A 19,746-nucleotide genomic window follows, 5' to 3' on the forward strand; every position below is an offset into this window, starting at 1 on the left:
GACGGCCGCGATGGGCGGACGCACGCGGCGTTTCGCCGACGTGGAGCTGCAGTGTGGTATGCTAACCCTTCACGTGCGCTATGGAGCCTCTCTGGATGAGGAGAGGGCACGAGTGCTGGAGTTAGCACGACAGAGGGCGCTGGCGAGCGCGTGGGCGCGGGAGGCGCAGTGCATGCGGGACGGAGAGGCGGGGACTCGTCTGTGGACGGAGGCAGAGAACGGAGGACGAGTGCAGGGATACGACGGATATTACATTCTCTCGGTGGAACAATATCCGGAATTATCCGATAGCATGAACAACATTCAGTTCCTCAGACAGAGCGAGATCGGAAAAAGGTAGCAGAGAACTCTCTTTGATACCTACGAGGAATTATTTCTATGCACATATACGGTCCGGTTCTAAATTCTGAGTGCAACACCACCACACGGCACACTACGGCTGTGTCTCATATCACACACTATGCACTATACACTATATCATCGTATCTAGTAGTGAATTGTGTCTCAAAACGCTCATGTCTAGTCTTGATTACTCAGGACTCCGCCCCTTCCGCTATGTAGTGCAAGGCCAGATATCCTGTACATGTCCAATGTTCTACACTTAATTCCTTTCTATTTCCAGCACTTAGTGCACACTTAGTGGACTCTGAGGTCATCTCAAGAGTTTTCACTCGTATAATGTTATCAACAAGGCGAATAACGATGATGTAGCTACAGAAATTATGGACATCAAATGTTGTGTCTTTGCAACATGAACTGATTTCATATTAGTCCTCTTTAGTAATGTAGTGTAAATTTAATCAGGGGAGGATTAGAGTTCAATTCATTAGCTAGTGCACCGAGCGAGTAAAAGCTGCGATGTGCTGCACATTCCAGTGTTTTTGTTCAGAAATCACTGACATGAAATAAAATAATGAAAAGTGGTGGCCAATATAATGTAATATGGAGAAGAGGCTTAATAGCTAGTAAAGTGTTAAAACATGACGTCATGTAGCTGTACTCTTTATCCTCTACTGAACACCTAGTACATCTTGTTTGCAGCCCTGACAAGTCATTGGTTAGTCTTTATTAACAGCTAGCCAAATAAAGTGCTTTATTTTATCTTGATGCGTTTAATCGCTGGTGATGATTGTCCCCCCCCTCCCCCCAAATAAAATCGGCACGTTCCTTTACTGAACAGATTGTACGTCGTGCTTTCACGCTAATTAACACCCAGTATAAACTGTTTTACCCTGGGCCGTCTTGCCTCGGCTGATGCGTGTAGTGCAGCAGGTGGTTTCATAACGAGTAGTGTGAGTTATAGCTGAGATGATTCACATCAGTACGCAGCTACACATCAAATGACAGGGGTTTTTTTTTGCTTTGAAAAAGTCAAGTTTTTAATTGATTTAACTGATCGTAATTCACATTCACCAAACCACGCTTGTTAGCGTAGCAGTGTGTCAGGAAGCAACCGTAACATTCAACACACGAGCAAAATAGTGCTCATGTTAGACTTAATGAATATATTATAATGAATAACAACATGGGTGAGGTTTAAAAACCATTTAATGACTCATTTAATAAACCCCGTTGTTGTTGTTGGTGGTGGTGGTGGTGGTGGTGCACTCAGACATTCAGTCCTGACAGTATAAACTTCAAAAGTGTTAAAATAACGCTGTGCGTTGTAGAACATTAGCATCTTACAAACCTAAAATCTAAAGCCTCAAGAAGGCAAGAAACTGGAGCACAATGCAAAATTGTGAGGACTTGTATTAATATATTACAAAAAAAAACATTACTACCTTTACCTGAGTATTTATTAAATATTCACTTCACCAAGTTCTCTTAAAATATATCAGAAAAAAGGAAATGTTTACATATCCATAGCTCTGCACCAATAGAACAATACCACATATAAATATCACCTTTTTTATTTTAATTTAATCTTTATCTTTTTTTTTTTCTCCCCATAAATGTCTCACTGTGTATTGAATTGTAAAAAGTAATATTTTGGAGTTTCAAAAGACCAAATTCTGCTGCTTTTTCCCCCTCATTAATTTATTTATTTTATTTATTTCTGTATTTTTAATGTAATTCCCTGTTTTATGTCACACGAATCACATTTGATAGATTAATTCATTAATAACAATACTGTGCAACAAAGTTTATTGTATAGCTAATGAAAAATATCGAGTCTAATTAAAAATAAAATAAACAGAATACAAAAAAAAAAAAAGAAAAGCTTTAACACTCTTTGCTCTGTGGAAAGATGCATTATCAACCTGAAAAAATGACTTCATCACCATCAAACCTATATTCTATCAATGAAATGAGAAAAGTGTCCCAAAATGTAAGTGTACACCTGTGTAATGATTGTTGAGGTCCCCCCTAGTCCTTTACCTGACATGAAACCCCAGATCATAAATGAGTGGGGAAATGTGATAGTTTTCTTCAGGCAGTCGTCTATATATTTCATTACACAGCACCGGACTAAAGTTCCAGCATCATCATCGTGGCCAATGCAGATTCGTGATTCATCACTGAATATCACTTTCATCCACACTCCATGATTGCTTCTCTTCAGCCCACTGTAACCTGTAACTAACACTTTAGGTGTTAGTGCTGGTTTTCGGTTGGCTTTTCTGTATGTAAATCCCATTTCATTCAGCCGATGTCTTCCAGTTCTGTCACAAACATTGACTCCTGTTTCCACACTTTTGTTTTTCATTTGTTTTGTTGTGCGTCTTCTGTTTTCAAGGCGTATTGGTTTGAGTTTTCTGTCCTGATGCTTTGATATCTTCCTTGGTCTACCCGTATGTTTTCCTTTTATAACCTTCCCATTTTGTTTATACTTGCACCAAATTTTAGACTCCGCTGACTGGGAACCACCGACATCTTTTGCCACACTCCGTGTTGGATTTCCTTCTTGAAGTAGTTTTATCATCCTTTCCATTGTTTCAATTGAGTACTCTCGTGTTGGGGCAATGTTTCCTTTGAAAAAGTACAAGGTTAAGGTGAGTAAGCACTCTCGTTTAACTGCAGAATAATTTGCATTTTTAGATTTGTGCTGGTGCTTGTTTTAGAAATTCCATACTTTTTTCCTCAACATTGAGTGATTGAGTGTCACATCTGTGATTTGTTTATTTGCTATGAAGTAAAAAAGCAGAGTGAACATCATATAAGTGGTGATTCCATAATTTTTGCCAGGGGCTATGTATATATGTGTGTGTGTGTGTGTATATATATATATATATATTTTTGTTGTGGCCAAAAATTTGCAGAATCTGCTAAATCTTAATACTGTTAAAATAAGTGGGATCAGAAAAATCCCATGTTGTTTTTTATGTAGTTCTGTCCTGAATAAGCTACTTCACATAACAGATGTTTATATATAGTCCACAAGACAAGATAATAGCTGAATTTATTATCAAAAATTTACACACGCTTGATTCTTAATACTGTGTGTTGTTACCTGGATGATCCACGACTGTGTTTGATTTGTGATAGTTGTTCTTGTTTGTCCTGAGCAGTTAAACTGCCCACTGTTCTTCAGAAAAATCCACCAGGTCCTACATATTCTTTACATTTCCAGCATCTTCTGCATATTTGAGCCCTTTCCAACAGCGACTATATGATGTTCAGATCCATCTTTTCATACTGAGGATGACTGAGGGACTCGTACACGACTATTACAAAAGGTGCAAACGTTCACTGATGCTCAAGAAGGCAACATGATACATTAAGAGCCGGGGGGGTGTAAACTTTTGAACAGGATGATCATTGTAAATTGTTATTTTGCTTAAAGATATATATTTTTTTCATTTAGTACAGCCCTTCAGATGCTAAATAAGATAGTTACATGTCTCCCAGAAGACAAAATACTAACAATTTACACCGATTGTCCTGTTCAAAAGTTTACACCCCCTGTAAATATATATATATTTTTTTCAGTAAATATATTTCCAACGGGGCGCACGGTGACTTAGTGGTTAGCATGTTCGCCTCACACCTCCAGGGTCCGGGGTTCGATTCCCGCTGGGGCCATGTGTGTGCGGAGTTTGCATGTTCTCCCTGTGCTGTGGGGGTTTCCTCCGGGTACTCCAGTTTCCTCCCCCAGTCCAAAGACATGCATGGTAGGCTGATTGGCATGTCCAAAGTGTCTGTAGTGTATGAATGGGTGTGTGAGTGTGTATGTGATTGTGCCCTGCCATGGACTGGCACCCTGTCCTGGTCAGGACAGGGTGTACCCCACCTTGTGCCCGATGCTTCCTGGGATAGGCTCCAAGTTCCCCCGCAACCCTGAAAAGGAGTAAGCGGTTGAAGATAGATGGATGGATGGATATTTCCAATGAGGTTATTCACATGAAATTTTCACCAGACATCAGTATTAATTCAAGAAATCCGGAAATATAAACAATTCACAACATTAAACTCAATCAATAAAGTTACGTGTAATAAAGTGGAATGACAGGAAAAAAAGTATGAACACGCTAACTGCAATTTATTTAATACTTACACTAATAACACACTAACACGTCCCTGTCTCAGGTCACTGTCCCCAAGTGCTTTCAGACAGCCAACATCATACCAGTGCCAAAGAAAACAACTATTAAAAGCCTAAGTGACCTTTGCTTAGTTGGCCTCACCACAATCTTACCTATGACTGTGTCCTGACTCTTAATGCCAACAACACGAACAAGCCATTTCTGGCCAGTGGAGGATTCATTATACAAAATGTACAAATAAATTCATCCTCTATGTTTTCTGTTTACCAAATTTTATAGTACACTATCCACTCCATGTAAAAATCCCCAGTACACATAATATTGTGAAAACTTTTGCAATAAAAACTATTCCATACTGTTTATAGACTTCAGTACAGCATTGAACACAGTCATCCCACAGACTATTAGGAAAGATGAGCCAGCTGGGCCTGAACGAGGAGTAAGAACTGGATCTTAAGACTAGTTCCTGGACTTTCTGAATGGGGTTACGGTTCACGCTTCAGAATCGAACCTGCTTCAAATCCCAGGTCAAATCACAGAATAAAGTTTGCTGGTGATACTGCAGTGGTGGGACTCATCAGCAACAATGACATGTTAGGAAGGTAGTGGAGCAGCACACATACAGATGCAAAGTCACTAATCTATCTACCAATCTACATATTCAGGAGGACCTGTGGTGATCACGCTCCACTGTACATCAATGGCACCACTGTGGAGAGAGTGAAAATTCCTTGGTGTGCACATCGTGGAGGACCTAAACTAGACCCTCACCATCCATGCAGAATAGCTTTCTGCTGAATTGTTGGATGTCCAGGTGTTGCTCTGAACACAATGTGGGATTAATAGACAGTTTGATCACTTTTGAGCGCATGTCTGGCCAAAGCATACCTCATAGTCTTAGCACTATTGTAGTTAATAGGTGACAACCCCGAATCAAGACAAACCGTTTGCTAGATGATGGTATGGTATGTTGATACGTGTAGCTGCACCAATCCCTACAGCCACACTCCAAAATTTAGTGGAAAACCGTCCCAGAAGAGTGGAGGTTGTGAAAACAGCAGAGGGGGGACTAAATCTGGAATGGGATGTTCACCAAGCACATACGGATGTTATGATCAGGTGTCCACAAACCTTTGGCCATGTAGTGTAAGATTATGATGATCAGATTACTGCTCAGCGATTTAATGTAGATTGTTTAAAGAAACTTGGATTAGACCAAAGGCTATTTCTCCCAGATACAGCTATATACACCACCCTCATATAACTGGTACAGGATGTGGCATTGCAGTTATGTATACTGACAGTCAAGGAGTTAGAAATAGAAATATCTCGATTCGAGTAGTCTTTATAACGTAATGGACATAGCCACAAAAAAGAAGTCTACGTTATCATTTACACTAATTAGTATTTACAGTAGGGGTGTAACACAGTGCCAGTATCTGTATCTAATTTTGTGATTGTGTCAGGTTGTATAGATTGTGGGAACATGAATCGTAATTTTCCAGGGATTCACTGTTATTTCTAATTTGGCTCTGAAGCACTGAATCCTCCTGCAGAATAAACAGCTACTTCTGGTGAGTCTGAAAAGAAAGATGAACAGCAGCGCCCTCTGTCTGTATAATATTATTAATGCACCTAACAAGTTTTCCTTTCTTATCACCTTTCTTTTTAAGCAGTATTCAGTGCTTCTTTTGGTCTCTTCAATGGATTAAAATATCAGCAAATACATACATACATACATTTTCTATACCGCTTATCCTACAGGGTCATGCGGAACCTGGTGCATATACCAGGGAGCATGGGGCACAAGGCAGGGTACACCCTGGACAGGGTGTTGCAAGAATATGCAAACTCCACACACAGGCTGTGGCGGGAATCGAACATCCCTGGAGGTGTGAGGCAAACGTGCTAACCACTAAGCCACTGTGTGCCCTAAATATACAGTAGGGGAAATAAGTATTGAATGTGTCAATTTTTTTTACTAAATATATTTCCAATGAAGCTATTCACATGAAATTTTCACCAGATATCAGTATTAACTCAAGAAATCCGCACATGTAAAGAAATGCAAACATTAAAGTCCATAAATAAAGTTATGTGTAATAAAGTGGAATGACACAGGGAAAAATTATTGAACACGCTAACTGAAATGCATTTAATACTTAGTGGAGAAGGCTTTGTTTGTAATGACAGCTTCAAGACGCTTCCTGTGTGAAGAAATTAATCGGTCGCAGTATTCAGGTGTGATTTTTGGCCCATTCCTCTAAACATATTGTCTTTAAATCTTGTTCAGTTGGATTCGAGTCAGGTGATAGACTGGGCCATTCTAACACCTTGACTTTTTTCTCTGAAACCAATTGAGAGTTTCCTTTGCTGTATGCTTTGGATCGTTGTCCTGCTGGAATGTCCACCCACGTCTCTTCTTCATCATCCTGGTGGATGGCAGCAGATTCTTCCCAAGAATCTCCCGGTAAAGTCTCCATTCATCGTCCTTCAATTATATGAAGTCTGCCAGTACCATGCGATGATAAACAGCCCCACACCATGATGCTTCCACCTCCAAACTTCACTGTTGGTATAGTGTTTTTAGGGTGATGTGCAGTACCATTTCTTCTCCAAACATGGTGTGTAGTATGACAGCCAAAAAGTTCAATTCTGCTCTCGTCTGACCAGACTGCACTCTCCCAGTATTTCCTAGGCTTGTCTAAATGAGTTGTAGCACACTTTAAACGAGCTTCGACATGCCTTTTCTTTAGTAATGGAGTCTTGCGTGGTGAGCGTGAGCAGTGGAGTGCATTGCCTATTGTTTTCTCTGTGACGATGGCACCTGCTGCGTCCAAGTGTTTCTGGAGCTCTTTCCGAGTGGTCCTTGGCTCTTGGGCTACTCTTCTGACTATTCTTCTGACTCCTTGGTCAGAAATCTTGCGAGGAGCTCCTGTGCGTGGCCGGTTGATGGTGGAGTGATATTGCTTCCACTTGCGGATAATGGCCCCAATGGTGCTTACTGGAGGATTCAGAAGTTTAGAAATACGTCTGTATCCGATTCCATCAATATGTTTTGCAACAATAAGGTTGTGAAGGTCTTGGGAGAGCTCTTTGCTTTTACCCATCATGAGATATTTCTTGTGTGAAACTTTGGTAACGAAAAGCCTTTTTATAGACCATCAGTTTACTAACCCAGCTGATATTAATTTTCACAGATAGGGAGTATACTTACTTACGGATTTCAGCTGGTTCCTTGCCTTGGAGAACTGCTTTTTTTAGTGTTTCAATACTTTTTTCTGTGTCATTCCACTTTATTACACATAACTTTATTTATGGACTTTAATGTTGTGAATTCTTTATATTTCCGGATTTCTTGAGTTAATACTGAAGTCTGGTGAAATTTTCATGTGAATAACTTCACTGGAAATATATTTACTGAAAGAAATGTTGACATGTTCAATGCTTATTTCCCCCGCTGTTCATACTTACAATTATCAATTTTATATAAACAGTATCTGACAAAAGTGAGTACACCCCTCACATTTTTGTAAATATTTGATTATATCTTTTCATGTGACAACACTGAAGAAATGACACTTTGCTACAATGTAAAGTAGTGAGTGTACAGCTTGTATAACAGTGTAAATTTGCTGTCCCCTCAAAATAACTCAACACACAGTCATTAATGTCTAAACCGCTGGCAACAAAAGTGAATACACCCCTAAGTGAAAATGTCCAAATTGGGCCCAATTAGCCATTTTCCCTCCCCGGTGTCATGTGACTTGTTAGTGTTATAAGGTCGCAGGTGTGTTAAATTTGGTGTCATTGCTCTCACACTCCCTCATACTGGTCACTGGAAGTTCAACATGGCACCTCATGGCAAAGAACTCTCTGAGGGTCTGAAAAAAAGAATTGTTGCTCTACATAAAGATGGCCTAGGCTATAAGAAGATTGCCAAAACCCTGACACTGAGCTGCAGCACGGTGGCCAAGACCATACATAGGACAGGTTTAATAGGACAGGTTCCACTCAGAACAGGCCTCGCCATGGTCGACCAAAGAAGTTGAGTGCACGTGCTCAGCGTCATATCCAGAGGTTGTCTTTGGGAAATAGACGTATGAGTGCTGCCAGCATTGCTGCAGAGGTTGAAGGGGTGGGGGGGTCAGCCTGTCAGTGCTCAGACCATACGCCACACACTGCATCAAATTGGTCTGCATGGCTGTCGTCCCAGAAGGAAGCCCCTTCTAAAGATGATGCACAAGAAAGCCCGCAAACAGTTGCTGAAGACAAGCAGACTAAGGACATGGATTACTGGAACCATGTCCTGTGTTCTGATGAGACCAAGATAAACTTATTTGGTTCAGATGGTGTCAAGCGTGTGTGGCGGCAACCAGGTGAGGAGTACAAAGACAAGTGTGTCTTGCCTACAGTCAAGCATGGTGGCGGGAGTGTCATGGTCTGGGGCTTCATGAATGCTGCCGGCACTGGGGAGCTACAGTTCATTGAGGGAACCATGAATGCCGACATGTACTGTGACATAATGAAGCAGAGCATGATCAGTATGCAGTATTCCAGCTTGATAACAACTCCAAACACACCTCCAAGACGACCTCTGCCTTGCTAAAGAAGCTGAGGGTGAAGGTGAAGGACTGGCCAAGCATGTCTCCAGACCGAAACCCTATTGAGCATCTGTGGGGCATCCTCAAACGGAAGGTGGAGGAGCACAAGGTCTCTAACATCCACCAGCTCCGTGATGTCGTAATGGAGGAGTGGAAGAGGACTCCAGCGGCAACCTGTGAGTGAACTCCATGCCCAAGAGGGTTAAGGCAGTGTTTGAAAATAATGGTGGACACACAAAATATTGACACTTTGGGCCCAATTTGGACATTTTCACTTAGGGGTGTACTCACTTTTGTTGCCAGCGGTTTAGACATTAATGGCTGTGTGTTGAGTTATTTTGAGGGGACAGCAAATTACACAAAGTTACACAAGCTGTACACTCACTACTTTACATTGTAGCAAAGTGTCATTTCTTCAGTGTTGTCACATGAAAAGATATAAACAAATACTTACAAAAATGTCAGGGGTGTACTCACTTTTGTCAGATAATATATATATATATATATATATATATATATATATATATATATATATATATATATATATATGTCTAAATCACACCCATTTTCAGATTTATTTGAGAATGTATATTTGTGCTATTTATGTACTTAGACTGTTTTAAGTTTAACATATGCACTGTTACCCTTACAGGTTGTTTTGCGGCTGTGTCCTGTTATAGACATGAAAAAGTTATATAACACCTAGCAGTGCAAAGTTCATGGCATGCTGTTGCACAAGATTTCAGTTCAGCTCCTCTGCACCCGTCTCCTGTAGTTACTTCTGTGATTTGAAGCAGTGCTGTTACCTTGCTTTTTGTGACACTGAAGAGTAAGAATAAATCTAAGGAGGACTTCACTGACTTCACTGTGGCTTTATCAGAAAACAGCTCACATTACAGATACGAGTGAAGCGTGTTAAAGTTGAGTGCTGACTTTTCTGACCAGTGAACTCCTTTATCTTAATAAAAGGCTGCTTTAAGGTTTTATTGACCCATAAAGTTAAGTAACAGAGAGCGCTAAGTTCTTCTCTCTCATATTTCTTGTGGTCCTGTTACAGTATGGCTGATAAACTCCGAGTACTAAAGCAGCAGGTTTGCTGTTCCATCGACGAGGCCAAGGACAAACTCCATGGACTAGGAGACGCGATCTGGAACCATCCAGAGCTGGCATATGAGGAAAGACAAGCCCATGATACTCTGGTCCGCTTTTTCACACAGGAGAAAGGATGGTCTGTGGAGGCACACTATAAACTAGAAACAGCTTTTCAGGCCACGTGGGGACCTGTAGGTGGAGCAGATGGTGAGTCTGTTGTTAATGTGGGGTTCCTGTGTGAGTACGATGCTCTGCCCGCTATAGGCCACGCATGCGGCCACAACCTGATAGCAGAGTGCGGAGCTGCAGCAGCAGTGGGCCTGAAGGCAGCGCTGGAGAGCGGGGAGGCATGGCCTGTGCCAATCAAGGTGTGCCAACTAAGCCTAGATGTGATTATTCCCATCCAAGTATTTTTTTTTATGCAAACAATACTTGTAATTTAAATACAAAGATATGCAAAAATGTATATATACACTACCAGTCAAAACTTTAGACACACTCATTCTTTCACACAGATGGAACTATGGGAATTATGTTGTGATAAAAAATCTAAAATAAATCAAAATAATTTAGTATTTTAACATCTTCAAAGTAGACCCCCTTTTTGCCTAGAATTTCCAGAAATGTATTCTCGGCATTGTCTCGACCGATTTCTTGAGGAATTTCCCTGAGATGCTTTTTAAACAGTATTAAAGGAGTTCCCACCTACGCTGGACTCTTATCGGCTGCTTTGTTTTCCAATGAAAGAAATGAATATGTTGGCACGATTATATTTTTGTCTACAAATCTATGTTTGATTTCAAACATTTAATCACACACCTTCAGATCAAAAGGTTTATAAGATCATGAGAAACATTTCAGTCGAGTGTCCACAAACTTTTGGCTGGTACAGTATATTTTTTTTGTTCAGGATGCGAACTGATGATGGAAACCCCAGTGTAACTCTATTATCTGTAAGGAGAATATTTAGCTAGCTTAGTGTCTTATACTGAAAATGTCATATGGCAAGTGATTTTCTGTATAAAACTATTACATGACACTAATAATTTTATATTTAAACGGCAGTATTGACTAGTATAGCACTGTGTAAAATACAACTGAGATAAATTAAACGTTGACAAATTAAAGGGGAAAAAAACAACATAATGTGTCTTAGTAAGGGGTTGGACCACCACCAACTACCAGAACAGCTTCAGTGCACCTTGCCATAGCTACTACAAGTCTCTAGAACTGTACTGGAGCAATAAACACCATTCTCAAACAAAAAATCCCTCAGTTGTTGTATAGGATGGTGGTGGTGGTGACTGCTGTCTAACACATCACTCCAAAATCTATAGTGAAGGTCACAGCATGTGATTCAGCAAATGATTTAGCTAGCCCTTGTGCCGTTGTGGATGGGGACAAGGTTATCCCGAATGAGACCACTACCATTGGGATAGAAGCGTTTCCTCATAGGATAAAGGTGATCAATCAGGAAAACAGTACTGATTTGCAGAGACACTTCTCTCTCTCTCTCTCTCTAAGGGGACAAGTGGAGCCAAAGCATGACAGTAAAATGTCCTTACGGCATAAAGGAGCCACAGATTTTTCCTTTAATTTGTCATTCATGTATATGTACTAGATCATACACTGAGCTATACTTATCAAATGTCTGATGAATTGTCTGAATTATTAGGTAACTGTGTTGGGGACTCCAGCTGAAGAGGATGGAGGTGGGAAGGTGGACTTGCTGCAAGAAGGAGTCTTTGAGGGTCTGGATGTGGTGTTTATGGCTCATCCCTCGCAGGAGGATGCTACCTACATCCCAGACGTGGCAGAGCATGAGTAATTCAATATTATATATTCGAGTCCAAAATTATTCGACCAAGAACTGTTTACATATCACGTTCCCCGTTCATAAAATTATCCATGCGTTATTTAAGAAGCCATTGAATGTTTCCAGTCTAACGAGTCTTGTCAGTTGAGATCATTTCAGTCACGATATATGACGATCATGTCTTTACTTCACTGGTGAGTGCTGAAACAATTCCTGATGAATTCACTGAGTTTTGTCTATTGGCAAAATTTGCAAAGTTCAAAAATTACAACTCTGTCCACTGCCATCTCTACAGTGTCAGCAACGACGCAAGGGCATGGTGGATAAATTGACAGCTGATCGTTTTTACAAACCGACTTGATTACATTTCTGTTTATTTTCGTCTACAACCACCTGATCAAAGTGGAACGTTCACTGTATTAAAAAAAGCACACTTAGCATCTTTTTAGTGAGAGACCATTTTGTTGAGCTGGATCCTTATTTACCTGACATAATCTCTGCAGACTGTATAAGTAAGATTATAAAGTAAATAAATCACTATATAATGTTAAAACACATTCATGTTTCTTAAGTTAAAGTTATCAAAGCAAGTTATAAGCAGAAATCCGTAGTATAGGCAGAAATCCATGTCATTCAGAATTCAATGTTGGCCAAAGCTCAATATTTTCCCAGAGTTTTCCAGACTGCCACACATACATCAAAAGTATGTCAAAATTCAAGAGTATTTACATAGAGTATTTAAATATAAGAGTATTTCTTGAGTTCTGTGAGCATTAGACTCATATTTAGACCCATGGACTGGCAGTTCCAGTTTCAGTGTGTGACTACAAAGATGAAACAGCCACTTTCAGCCGAGTCCCAGAACAGATTCCTGGGCAAAGGGGACATACAGTATACAAACTGGGTAACTGGATTACATGCTGCCACTACCACAGACAAAGTACCTTTTGCAATACTATGACAACTAGAGGTTGACTGATAGTGGGTTTGAACAATACCAATAACTAAGTTGGGCAATAACCGATTAATCAACCGAAAACATGAAAACATGACGCTCAAAGTAAAATATTGCTGAACTTTTATTTTAATGAAATAAATGTATGAATATTTATATATATATATATATATATATATATATATATATTAACTATTCATAAATATTAAAGTAAATAAAAAATATACATCCAAACTGTACCAAAAAGTAACACTCTGAATAACAAATGAAATGAGACATCCAAAAACGAATCAAACAACACTTCAAATAACACAACAAAATTCGTCAGTGTTTATTTTGCCTCTAGAGGCCGCTCTTGTACTGTATAATGACAATAGAGCCTTCTCAGTCGCTCCCGCAATGGACACATCTGGGAAAAACTATCCGTGTGGATTTTTGCCGATAACCCATAGTTCAAGCAATCACTGCCGACTGATCGGTTTTACCGATCAATCAGTGCAATGCACAGTGAAAGAAAACTAAAAAAGATTTTAAAAAAAGTCAGATGTATTCAAAGTCTACAACTCTGGTCCTTTCCCCTGTGTCTCAAATTGGTCCAAAATAACTTAATAACTAAATATTTTATACATTACATAACATAATATGATATGGTTATGATAAGGCTTCTCTGGCTGATGAAGAACACACTCCTGATGACACAGGCATGATTACGCAGAAATAATTGGCAGAAATAATTGCATCGTTATACATATTACTTCTCTGTAGCTTTCTTTTGTTGTATATTGTTTTGCAGCCTTGTAGTGAAGTACCATGGACGTGCATCTCATGCATCAGCATATCCCTGGGAAGGTGTAAACGCTCTAGACGCGGCCGTCTTGGCCTACAGTAACATGTCTGTACTCCGCCAGCAGCTCAGACCTGACTGGAGGGTCCACGGTGAGTTTGCATCCTTAGCCTGATAACCAGAAAGAGTGATGTACAAATCTACGAGAGTGATACACCGATAAATACACAGGGCATTATATACAGAACAGTGTGAAGCTGAGTTATGCGTGTCTTGCTCAGGTATAATAAGGCACGGAGGTGCGAAACCCAACATCATCCCCGACTACAGTGAGCTGGAATATTACTTACGCACCCCTTCACACCGAGACCTGCCCAAAATCAAAGCCAAAGCTGAGGCCTGTTTTCAAGCTGCTGCTCTGGCCACAGGATGCAGGGTTAGTGAACTGTAAACACCTTAATCATTGTGTTCAGAAACTTAGAAACTGAAATCCCTTGCACCGAGGACAACTTGTAAAATGTTTATCTATAAATCTTGTATAGTATGTAAGGAGAAAAGTACAACATTGTGTGCTGTTATAGGAAAATAAGCAAGGATGTAGGATTTCTGGTGGTGGAAAACAAACCTCTGTTACAAAGCACTAACACTGAAAACTCCTTCCATAATGTTAAATAAACGTCTCCTGATGGTGAAAACTGCACCATATCAATAATGATGTATTTCTTATTGTAAACTAAAAAGATATTTTTAAACCTATTTGTTATTAGGTTTAGATTATGTGGGCACCTGCTATACAAGTCCCTATAATTTAGCTCTTACTATAGAAACTGTACCTTATTAGACATCAATTAATATAAACGTGATTAATCATGCATCCAAACCTATTGTCAGAAGATTAATCAACCCCTTCTGACCAATCAGATCTAGGAATTCTGCTCTGCTGTTGTAGAAACAAAAATATACAACTTGTTTCATCATTTTCAAAGATGTATTTAGGACAATCAGACATAATTGTTGTAATATATAGTTAATATGCTTTTTAAAAGTCATCATTAGAGAAATTAAACCAAGGCTTGTTTCTTACAGGTTGAGCTTCTGTTTGCAAGGAACGAGTTTTATGAAATCCTGAGGAACCACACTTTGGAAGGCCTGTATGAGGAGAATGGGAAATCTCTTGGCATGAAGTTCATTACTGTTAAGGATTCTTCTGGTAAAGAAATAAGCTAGCATGCTAACTAGGGGTGGAATGGTGTTGCAACTGTACTACTTAATAATTTAATAACATGAGGGGAAGGACCTGCTCTCCAACGCCTGCCTTAGCACCCCAATTCTGGTAACAACATCCATGCCACGATCAAAGTCACAGAGATCACACTTTTGTTCATGATGTGAACATTAACTGAAGCGGGCGGGATTAGCACATTCACCTCACACCTCCAGGGTCGGGGGTTCGATTCCCACCGTGGCTCTGTGTGTGCGGAGTTTGCATGTTCTCCCCGTGCTGCGGGGGTTGCCTCCGGGTACTCCGGTTTCCCCCCCCAGTCCAAAGACATGCATGGTAGGCTGATTGGCATGTCCAAAGTGTCCGTAGTGTATGAATGGGTGTGTGAGTGTGTATGTGATTGTGCCCTGCGATGGATCGGCACCCTGTCCAGGGTGTACCCCGCCCTGTGCCCGATGCTCTCTGGGATAGGCTCCAGGTTCCCCGTGACCCTGAAGGATAAGCAGTATAGGAAATGGATGGATGATTGGTTGATTAGATAACTGTGCAGGTATACAGGTGTTCGTAATAAAGAAGGACAGTGCATATATTGCTTGGCAACTAAGGAGGGGAAAACAGAACTTAAACTGGATAACTAATTAGGGGAACACAAAACAGGTGCGCACAAGCAAGGAAGAAAAATAGGCAGACTACAAATGTGAGTGAGTGTACCCTCTGATGTCTGGGGGGAATTTTCCATAGTGAACATGACACCCACTACCTGTCACAGACACCCGAGCACTTTAATTTTTGGCTTGTTGTGATGTCACCACGCCAGCCCACATCACGATGACATTCCTTACCTTGCTCTTCACTTCCTTTCCTTTTTCTTCTCAACCCTTCTTAACTTCTACATCCCAACCACTTCCTCATTCACCATTCACACCTTTCCAGTCCCTTCTCCTTTTTATCTCAGCTATCTCAGCCCCACACCATCCGGTCAGCCCTCCTCTGGTTTGCTCTTCTATCCAGATCGCTCGATCCATCGAGCTGTTATTGTCCATGGGACTGGCTTCTTCAAATACCATCACTTATTTTGCCTCCCATTTATACTTTAATAATGACTTTTAATGTATTGAATATTTGTATTTTTATATAGCCCTTGATTTGAGCTATATCTTGTCTCATCCATCTCTAACTTTAACTCTGCAAGCTGCCTAACACACATACATGAAGCCATCTTCTGCACTTGGAGTTTAGGAGAAGACCATGCATGCAAATCCCAATCTTTCCCCCCTTCTTCAGGGAGATTAGCTTCTTATTTTATGCTGGCTTTTTCCCCCCAATTAACGTCATCATCCTCTCACATACCTACACTTACACTTACATTTACACTTATGTCCCTTCATTGAGGGGCTGATAGCATTGATACAATTATTAAAGTTAATTGTTAGGCCAAACAATGTGAGCACTGAACTGTATATTGGTTAGGAAAGGTGCAAGTTGCTTGTAAGGTCATGTTTTGTCTAAGACAAGCTAATTTTGTGATTTCAATCCCGTCCACATCAGGCTCTACAGATTTCGGGAACGTGACTCATGCAGTTCCAGGGATTCACCCTTATTTCTACATTGGCTCTGAGGCGCTGAATCACACCAGAGAATATACAGCTGCCTCTGGTGAGTCTGAGGAACAGTGCCCTCTGTCAGTGTACTACAGTGTATGTGATGTTCCACATTCAACCAAGTGCAAGTGTGGGTTGCTGCACGTCAGAGTAATGGGCGTGTCGAAAGTAAAGGTATGGGCGTGTTGAAAGGTCTTTTCAGTTGGTCGTGAAGGCTGTCTGTTCCACTGAAAGGCGAGCTGTAAGCTTAATCGCTATTGGTTTATTAACAGGAAGTGACAAGTCTGACGTAGGCAATGAATGTGTACCTTGTAATCACTATCCCTAAGCTTATTTCCCTTCTTTGACTGTAAGAATGACGATAATGACAATGAAAATATTAAATGTAAATTTATCTTAAATATAAATTGACATCTTTCTGTCAACTGAGACGGCATGGCCACGGGTTACTGACATCATCACCAGTGCGCGCTTGTTTTGGTCTTGGTGTACCAGCAGTTAATTCAGGGCACAGTTGATGAGGATCATAAACAATCAAAAACAAATTACAATTATTATTTGAAGGATACTAATATCTCTTAAAAGTTCAAAATTTGCTTTCTTGTCTATTACCATCGTATTGACTGCACATGATAGCAAAACATATCTATCCTCAAAGTGGCAAATTCTACTGTTCTTTATTAAACAGGGTAAAGCCTTTAAGCCTGTAGATAAAAGACCTATAGACAATGCTAGTATTAACTCTACAACATAAATATGAGGTCTACTACAAATTCCTAATTAGAGTGATACTTTTCCCATAGATCGGATTAGATTAGATCTAGATTGCACGGTGGTTTAATGGTCAGTACTCCGGGTTTGGGGGCTCTAATCCCGCCTCTGCCCTGTGTGTGCAGAGCTTGCATGTTCTCCCCGTGCTTCGGGGGTTTCCTCTGGGTAGTCTGGTTTCTTCCCCCAGCTGATTGGTATTCCCAAATTGTCTGTAGTGTTTGAATGTGTGTGTGGTTGTGCCTTGCGATGGTTGGCACCCCGTCCAGGGTGTTCTCCCCACCTTGTGCCCCAAGCTCCCTGGGATAGGCTCCAGGCTCCTCCGCAACCGTGCGTAGGATAAGCGGTATGGAAAATGGATGGATGGATGACTGCATGACCAAAAGTTGCATATAAAATTTATATAGAGGCAGATTTAAAACTGTTGAAAAAAAAGAAGCTTTTGTTAATAAGGTATCACTTATCCAGCTGAATTCAATAGAAGCACACATATACTGATTAGGCTCATAGCTCATCTTATTGCAAATGTGGACAATAAACATGTCTGGTTAATTTGAAAAGTGGGAAATTGGCGTCAACTCAATGCCATTTAATGTTCCTTATGAAATACAAAACCACCATTTTTTTTTAACCTTGACTTTCTTTTGGTCGCAGGTGCAAATGAAGCTCAGTTTTACACACTCCGTACTGCCAAAGCTCTGGCCATGACGGCACTGGATGTGATTTTCAGCCCGGGCGTGCTAGACAAAGTCAAAAAGGAGTTTAAAGAGGCCAAGCTCAGAGAGGAGAGAGGACTGAGACTGCAACAGGCGAAACACGGGGAAGCGGAGACCAACAAAGAAATATGAACCAGCCACAGTCTAGACGGCTTAGTTAGAAGGCCTAATACCTATAGCTTTTACAAACATTAGCACTCTTTAAATTGACACATTATTTTGAGTGTGATATTTTTCGATAGAACGTTCCCAAAAAATATATCACAGTATACGTTTGTCAGGATGTGATCTAGAAAGTGACAGAAACTGAATGAATAGCTACACAGTATCGCATATACTGAATTTCAACTTTATCTAAATTACTGATGACAATAAATTCATGCATATTCATGCTCTGTTCATTTGATCACATAGACACTTTGTGATGAAGGTTTGATTATTAGCAACACAGTGTCTTTTAGATCTATGTAGTGAAATTCAATAAATAAAATCCATCATCTTATCATAGTTCGACTTATGACTTATTTATTTATCACACACCATTATCCGAAGTGCTCTTGTCTTGCCATTTGCTTGTGATTATTTGCACATCCTCACACATGGCTCCCTTCTCATCAAAAGTGCCCCGTCCAGTCCTTTTCATTTCCTTGTCAGTTTTCAACATGCACCCTTTCGACCTGTTGGTTCTCACTGTGCCAAAGCAGTAGACCCCTCTCTTTGCCATTTGAACTTCAAGGCCTATGCTTCTGAACCAATTGTCATGGTACAGCTTGAATTTCTGATGTAGGGGTATGATGAATGCTAGTCGTAGAACTATGTTGCTGCTGGCTCCCAGATCAGGCATTCCATTGACTGGTAGTATCCGGACTGTGTGGAACTCAAAATTGCCTTTTGAGTCACAAAGCATATACACCTTGTACCCCTATTTATGGGGCTTGCTGGGGCTGTACCGCTTCAGTCGACTTTTTCCTTTGTATGGAATTATTTGCTCATCCGCCCTCAGGTGTTCATCCATTGGAATGCTTCTCATTCGTTCTACAGCAAAGTTGAGGAAAGGTCAAAACCCATCTGGAGAAAAAGGTAAATGTGACATTGGTGTTGTTGAAAGTGATGGAATGGTGTTAACACTAGTGCAGCGGGTTGCACTGCTGCCTCACAGCTCCAGAGTTCCCGGGTCAGGTGACCGTTTGTGTGGCGTTTCGAATGTTCTCTCTGTGGGTTTCCTGGTTTCCTCCCAATAATAATAAATTGGCCTTAGGCGTGAAAGATCACTACAGAAACCATGCCGTATTAGATGGAGTGCGTTAACATATACCTGTGATTTGCCTTTGCAACAGTACAGTACATCACTACCCTTCTTGATCAACTGAAAATTAATCAACGTTTTATAGTGACACAAATGCAGGATAAAATGCCCAAAGCATCATCCCGAGCCTTTGATTTGATATCCAGTCCCTCGCATTTTTTTCTGTGTTACAACTCTAAGAACAGAGTTTACAAGAAGCTAACAAGCAGGTGAGGTGGCTGGAGGTGTTGCACGAGCACAGGCTGAATCAGAAGGACATGAACCGCAACAAGAAGGTTGACGACATCGAGAAGAATTACCTTCGGCAGATTGAGGCTCCGCAAGGCCGAAACCAGGTCAGAACTTGAGCTCTCCAGCTGATTATTTAGCTGTAAGACCTCATTAGTGAGACTAGA

General features: G+C 40.6%; 1 protein-coding gene across 3 annotated transcripts; it reads left to right on the forward strand.

Moving 5' to 3' along the window:
• The first annotated feature begins 206 nt into the window (after positions 1-206).
• LOC128620623 (peptidase M20 domain-containing protein 2-like) lies at positions 207-18,546 on the forward strand. 3 transcript variants are annotated; one of them, XM_053645842.1, is made up of 10 exons: positions 207-336; positions 2,851-2,996; positions 3,575-3,680; positions 10,149-10,551; positions 11,859-12,007; positions 13,748-13,890; positions 14,020-14,174; positions 14,825-14,948; positions 16,509-16,616; positions 17,984-18,546. In XM_053645842.1, exons 3-10 carry the CDS (start codon positions 3,646-3,648, stop codon positions 18,175-18,177), a joined length of 1,311 nt encoding a protein of 436 aa, XP_053501817.1. In that variant the 5' UTR covers positions 207-336; positions 2,851-2,996; positions 3,575-3,645; the 3' UTR covers positions 18,178-18,546. The 3 variants fall into 3 exon arrangements, with proteins under 3 accessions (XP_053501817.1, XP_053501809.1, XP_053501825.1); XM_053645834.1 differs by lacking the exon at positions 207-336 and having other exon boundaries at positions 1,213-2,996; XM_053645850.1 differs by lacking the exons at positions 207-336; positions 2,851-2,996 and adding an exon at positions 9,744-10,011 and having other exon boundaries at positions 3,335-3,680.
• Positions 18,547-19,746: the final 1,200 nt, after the last annotated feature.

The sequence above is a fragment of the Ictalurus furcatus genome, chromosome 2 (genome assembly GCF_023375685.1).
Source record: "Ictalurus furcatus strain D&B chromosome 2, Billie_1.0, whole genome shotgun sequence".
Lineage (NCBI taxonomy): Eukaryota > Metazoa > Chordata > Actinopteri > Siluriformes > Ictaluridae > Ictalurus > Ictalurus furcatus.

Bases quoted from the DNA above. Each gene is read 5' to 3' on its own strand.
- LOC128620623 (XM_053645842.1), top strand. From the start codon at position 3,646: ATGACTGAGGGACTCGTACACGACTATTACAAAAG. The intron at 14,949-16,508 runs GTAAAGAAATAA...CGTCCACATCAG, and splicing joins TACTGTTAAGGATTCTTCTG to GCTCTACAGATTTCGGGAAC. The intron at 16,617-17,983 runs GTGAGTCTGAGG...TTTTGGTCGCAG, and splicing joins AGAATATACAGCTGCCTCTG to GTGCAAATGAAGCTCAGTTT.